General features: G+C 38.0%; 1 protein-coding gene across 3 annotated transcripts in view; it reads right to left on the bottom strand.

Annotated features, from left to right (window-relative positions):
• Positions 1–1658: 1658 nt before the first annotated feature.
• LOC122555897 (serpin I2-like) overlaps positions 1659–6884 on the bottom strand; it is a 34785-nt gene continuing 29559 nt past the window's right edge. For all 3 annotated transcript variants that reach the window (XM_043702160.1, XM_043702159.1, XM_043702161.1), the window contains 3 exons: positions 2972–3058; positions 2325–2411; positions 1659–1741 (listed from right to left, as the gene is read on the bottom strand). In XM_043702160.1, the coding sequence (XP_043558095.1) occupies positions 1665–1741; positions 2325–2411; positions 2972–3058 (251 nt within the window). In that variant the 3' untranslated portion in view covers positions 1659–1664. The remainder of the gene's footprint in view (positions 1742–2324; positions 2412–2971; positions 3059–6884) is intronic.

Raw genomic sequence — 6884 nt, forward strand, 5'->3', positions numbered from 1 at the left:
CTTACCTCTGGTATTTGGATTCTAATTAAATATTCTCAGCAGTAAGCTTTTGTGAGCTATAAAAGGTTCATTATTCTCACTCAGTTACCTTGAAAATAACGCAAATTCAGTCTCTCTCATGCACACAAAGAGATTAGTTACAAGTAGAGATAGAACAATTTTACAAACTATAGTTAGCTCAGTATCTGATTTATGATATCTCATTGCCCATAAAGTAGGTCCGATTTCTTGAATAAAGTGGATGCTTTAAAATTGAAACAAAAGTTTTATAAAACGAAGATTTCTCAGCAGGTCTTGAAGTCTCTCATAGTCAAATTAGATAGATTACTTACAGTGTGGAAACAGGCCCTTCGGCCCAACAAGTCCACACCGACCCGCCGAAGCGTAACCCACCCAGACCCATTCTCATACATTTACCCCTTCACCTAACACTACGGGCAATTTAGCATGGCCAATTCACCTAACCCCTGCACATTTTTGGATTGTGGGAGGAAACCGGAGCACCCGGAGGAAACCCACGCAGACACGGGGAGAATGTGCAAACTCCACACAGTCAGTCGCCTGAGGCGGGAATTGAACCCGGGTCTCTGGCGCTGTGAAGCAGCAGTGCTAACCACTGTGCTACCGTGCCGCCCACTAGGTTGGTTATTAGGTTGGTTCTCAGTTGTCCTTGGAGTTGCAACAGGTTGCAAGAGCACTGCTCTCTGTTGGAATCTCTGACTTTTAAGGCATTGCTCTTAGATATCTTGGCTACTTGATAACTTGCAGCTGATTGATAGTCTGGCTTTCTGAACACTGAGTTTTTGCTTCATGGCGTTCTGGTAGAACTGTCTGCAAACAGCTTCTGGCTGATCATTAAAGCAGACAGCAGTATGACCCTGAATTATAGGACTTTATACAATGTGCAAGCCCTTTTCCAAATAATGAGAGTGGTCTACATCTTGATGACAACATCCTATGTTTTGATTTAACACCTCAAATTACCTTGATGGAGTAAGATGGTGAAAGGACTTGATTTGTAACATCTATCTTGTTTGCATTCAGTTTTAAAATTATTGACTTTTTTTTATTACTCTGAAGCATGTGTTGCTGATACAGAGCCCAAGTCTCACTGCAGTATGGTAACAACAACTATTTTGTACACTAACACTTTTGTTTACGTGTCAACATCTTTGTTGGGAAACACTGCCTTAGTTTGGAGAATACTGAGCTGGTGCAGTGATCCAATGTTGAAGCTCCTCCTCATTACCTGCTTTTAACAGCTCATATGTATTTAACCGAGTAAGAGATAGACTTGGAAACTACAGGCCAAACAGCCCAGCATCACAGGAAGTCATTGTAAACCATAACAATGGATAATTTAAATTTCAATTTGGAAAAGATGAAAAACTTGTGGGGTTACAGACAAAATGTGCAAGAATGGTGCATTTTCTTTGGTATACTAAGAAGGATCCCTGCAGTTGAAAATTACATTATCAGATTTTTTGACAGTGTTCTTTTATGTGGCTTGGATTTCTGGAATGTTCATGAAGGAGTTAGTCCATTTTCAATTAGTTCCATTTTGTTTATACTTAGGGTGTAACCATATTTTCTTTTGTTTGACTATTCAACAAATAAGTGGACAGAAAATTCAATGGTATTAGTTTACACTGCGTGCTTTTATTTTACAGAGCATCCTTATCTCTCCCATAGGAATTCACCGCCTCAGGATCCATTACTCTTCCCATGAATAATATTGCACCTGAAAATCAAAAATATTCAAGTTAAAGCAAAGAAAATGGTGGAATATCTATTAGCAATGACAACTGGCTGATTGCACAGAATTTATACTACTATATTAAGCTGAACACTATTGAATGACATCTGTTATTCTGTGTCATGTCTTTAAACTTCTTTTGATATCTTCCAAGATGCATCAGGGAAAGCAGGATGTAACCTTAATGGCTTGACTTATGATCATACTTGAAATAAAGATCTGTTTGTCAAAACCCAAGGTATTTCAACAAATATTTACATTCTCTAAACAAAACAAAATAGTTACACCATTATGCACCATGTCTGTTTTGGAATAACTTATTTTTTTTCCAGACTGTTATCAAAAACTAGATTCTCAATTTTACATTAAAAAACATAAAGTACTGGAGAAACCCAGCAAGTTTGGTAGTATGTGGGGTCAGAAAAACAAAGTTAACATTTGCTTCTAATGACTTCTTGATTTCAGTACAAGCAGAATGAATTTACATGGCTTAGTAACTGAAAAAATAAATTCTCAAAAATTATCCAACAACAATATGTAGAAACAAATTAAAGCAAAAGAACTTTACCTGTCAGGTTGCTATGTATAACAAAAACAAATGGACGATTTGCTATAAATTGATGTCGAGGAAAACTCATGATTGTTGCTGTCATGCCTGCACAGAAAGATCCAATATCAAAAGAATTACGTCAAAATCATATTTTGCACATTTGGAAAATATAGAACAGAAGTATCTAAAATAGGTATATATTGTGAATACCAAAACTTCAATAATTAAATTTCTTCCCTTCTTATTAATAACAAGTGTAGGGATCAGCCTTGTCTTAGTGACATAATTTTAGCTTTTGTAAAGGAAATAGAGGATAACATTTTTAAGCAACTTGAAAGATGCAGTTACTGGTGTTGGTGAATTCAATTATCTGACTATAAACTGGGAAAGTAGTAGGATACTAGGGAAGTAAAGGAAGTTTTTTTTAAAAAATATGCACAAGAGAACTTTCTTGGCCAATGTGCTTCAGAAGAAAGAATGTCGTATCTAGTTGTATAAAAGAGACTACAACTGGAGGTGAGATAATTTCAAGTATTTTTCAGTTCTAGTTATTAAATCTTTGTCTATAGACAATATTCATTTTATTAAAAAGCAGAGAAGAAAACCAACTAAGGTACATGCATTAAAAATAAAATTGATATAGATTCAATCAAACAATGATAAACCTGTTGAAGCTGCTCCTTCACTCCCTTCTTCATTTACTTCAATAACTGCTTGATGGACTGCTTGAGAAATGTACAAGTCAGGCGAATCTATTGAAAAGAACAATTACAAAACTTCATAATTAATTCCAACAGAATTCTAATTATTCTTGATTATTTTAAGGGATCGTTCTATTGTTCATGTTTGGACTTAGCAGTTACTGATTTTCTGATAGTCATAACATCTTAATTAGTTAAGATTTATTTGCGCTTTTTATGGATCAGACCAAACTCCCTTCAAAGAATAGCCTCAACCCTAACTGTTACCTTATTTAAAGGCAAGCGTAAGTTGCTGTAATTCAATTGGTTACCCTACTTAGCTTTGAGAAAATACAATTTATTCTTACCCTATAGTTGAAATACAAGCAAAAGAAGAAGAATTGGTTTAACTTTAACCTTATTGGAAAACTTAACAGAATAATATATTGTTTAACTACTGAACAGCAACTCATCCAATATAGTAACATGCCATAAACACACTCTTGGCATGGTGAATTCAGTAAAATAGTTTGTCTCATATGCAATGTTTCTCCACTGCAGGAGAAAAGAACAGCAAGAGAAAACCCAAGTAGGAAAAGAGGTCTGGCAGCTTCTATAATGAACTTTAAAACCCCAACAATTATTGAAGCTAAACTAAAACCCCAGCTCTATGGGAGCCTAACTCCACCCATTCATGCTGCTTCTATTGTTCTAATTTTTAAAAAAGACGCATGTTTACTTTATTGGTTTTGAACCTATTGGCTACCTATGGCTTAAAACCTCTCTTCAAAAAAAAAGGACAAAATACACCTCCCAAAACCATAACATCATCACATGCTTGAATGAATTGCTGTTTAAAAAGATGACACCTGCCAAATGTAGAAAATAGCATGGCTGTAAGTGTGCTACTGTTCTGTAACACAAATTTGTAGAGTCTGACCCAAGGTTAATTCTCCAGTGACCAAGTATGGGGGTGGAATTGTATAGTGGCAACTACTTGTTACCCTCACCAATGAATGAGCTTCCTGAATTCAGCTCAAATTAGCTCGTTAAGCGATTACCAGCAAACTTCACAGCAAAGGCAAGATTTTGACGTTGTATTTTTCCCTCACCAAAAAGTGTCATCCAATCAAAGGCTGGCAGCTTCTGGGACATAGGAATTGTCACTGAAGACCTACACCTCAAGGAGGTCTACAGCAAGAAAGTAAGACCTTTGCTATCAGACTTGTGAATGTGGATCACATGGAGTGGAGTTCAAAGACAAGAGACACTTCAAAGACAAAGGAGAGTTCTTCATGATCACCCTCTTTGACCCTCACTGCCCTTGATTTCCTGCCAACTGAGGCAGATGGAGGCATCTCCACTCTCCCCACAACTCGGAAGGCAAGCCATTCTTGTTTCCCAGTCAGAAACCAGCAACTGTTGCTGTCTGCCTGGAAGACAGGTACTCAGTCTATTATCAAGTTGTTGATAATAGTACTTCACATAAAGTGAACAACAAACTTTTTACACACAACAAATTAAGACAAACACACAAATGCAAATACTCATATCAATATCAAATCTGTGACTAAAATTTTTACAAACATTTAAAAAGTTGATATTTACTCTGGTAATGTATTTGAAGGGTTGACATTTGTATTGACACAGTTTGCTTTACATAGAACAATATCAGAATCATCTCACTCCTACAATGGGAAGCAATCCAAATTAATCATTTATCTCAATTTGATAGAAATGTTTTTCTGGCTTGTACCATTGGAACTGTGTGCCCAATTGACACTGAAATGAGTATTTGCATTCTGTGTTTTTCTTGATATAGTATGTGTAAAAACTTTATTTTTCATTTCACATGAAATGCTATTATCAACAACTTGATAAAATACTTCACACGTTTAAAAGAGACAATAGTAATTTACAATGGTTTATTGGAAAGGGCATCCTCTCCACATACTATACCGTTATACAAACTCTGACAGAATAAGGGAAAATGGTGAAATGTCATTTCTGCTGCCAGGCCTGATTACTGAGTAGCCTCCCAGCAACAACTTCAGAATGGAGAGTGGGATTCCTTCTGGGATAATTTCAGGTGAAAGTGTGAGCTATTGAAGGCACTGCCTTGTGGTTACACATCAACCTGGCACAGAGACTCCAGGAAAACCACATACTTCTTTCCAAGTGGTCAACTTGCCAGGCCCTGCCTGACCTTCCATTGAGAAAACCAGAATGAAGTAACATCCAACTAGTGCAGGGAACCAGGGTCGAGTCTTTCAAATCTACACATTTATGGGAACAAAGAGGGGAGTTGCCAAGGGCGGCATGGTGACTCAGTTGGGGTGGCATGGTGGCACAGTGGTTAGCACTGCTGCCTCACAGGACCACGGTCGCAGGTTCGATTCCAGCCTTGGGCGACTGTCTGTTTGGAGTTTGCACGTTCTCCCCGTGTCTGCGTTGGTTTTCTCCGGGTACTCCAGTTTCCTCCCACATTCCAAAGATGTGCAGGTCAGGTGAATTGGCCATGCTAAATTGCCCATAGTTGTTAGGAGCATTAGTCAGAGGGGGGAGGGTTACCCTTCGGAGTGTCGTTGTGGACTTGTTGGGCCGAAGGGCCTGTTTCCACACTGTAGGGAATCTAATCTAAAGGGAGTTAAAATAAACTCAAAGAACTGCACATGCTGGAAATCTAAAGCAAAAGCAGAGTGGGGAAGAAACACAGCAGGCCTGGCAGCATTAGTAGAGAGAAAATAAAGTCAACACTGTTTTGTCTGCAGATGGTGCCAGATCTTCTGTGTTTCTCCAGCACTTGCTGTTTTGTGCCAAGGCACAGACTTGCATCCCTGAAAACCTAAGGTTGATTTGCACATGAGGTTTATGAAAAATAATGATTGCTTAAGACAACATCATAGCACAACTTATATGAAACTGACTTTTGCATGGACAAAGGGGCTTTGATTTACAGCTGGCAGACAGTTCTTATTCCAGTGTATGTGGGAGTTACACCTGGGAGCCCTGTGGAATCCTCTTACACAATGAAACGGGACATCACAGTAAGGGGGCTGACTGACTCTCTGGAGGCATACATGTGGATTTCACATCCAGCCTCAGGCAAACGTGTTTGTCCTCACTCGTCAAGACTGATAGCCTTGGCCATAACCTTATTAACTGCCTCCTGTTCCATTATCATGCTTCCCCTACCTACTAACATGGGCATGTGAATCCAACAATGAGAACAAAGCAAAGTCCTTCTGCCTAAATCCCTATTCATTAACATATTGTTATAAAGATGTGGGTGTATTTTTGAATTAAAAGCAGCAGAACTGCCTGACACAGCACCAAGTGTTCTCAATAAGGCAACAATGTAACACTTGGTCAAACAACTCGATTAGCTTGTTGCCTGGAGACAAAAACAAATTCGAATTCAGCCAATCAGTTTAAACTATACCCCAAGAAATATCAGATTCCAATCCAATTTGAATTTGGTATATTGACAATCTTAAACAATAATGACAAAATCCGATGCTTTGGGGGTATAAGACCGAGGAAAATTGAACAGTTGAGAGGAGAACTGACATGTCTAGCATGTAAACAGACTGCCTGAAAATAGCTCTCTTAGAAAGGTACCTTCTCGATCAGTAACCTATGACACAAAAATTCCTAAGAAGAAAAGAAAACACAGGAAGATCCGAATAGAAGAACAAAAGCTACTTGGTTTTGAGATAAGAAGTGTGGTTTTGTAAATTTTTGTAGTTATCGGACTAATATTACAGAAGAGAAGGTAAAAAATAGGTTAGAGGAAGAAATTGTAAATACAGAGGAACCTCGATTATCCGAATACAATTATCCGAAAATTGGATTATCCGAAGATCTCGAGGTCCCAATAGAAACATTACATCAAAGA

The sequence above is a fragment of the Chiloscyllium plagiosum genome, chromosome 13 (genome assembly GCF_004010195.1).
Source record: "Chiloscyllium plagiosum isolate BGI_BamShark_2017 chromosome 13, ASM401019v2, whole genome shotgun sequence".
NCBI lineage: Eukaryota > Metazoa > Chordata > Chondrichthyes > Orectolobiformes > Hemiscylliidae > Chiloscyllium > Chiloscyllium plagiosum.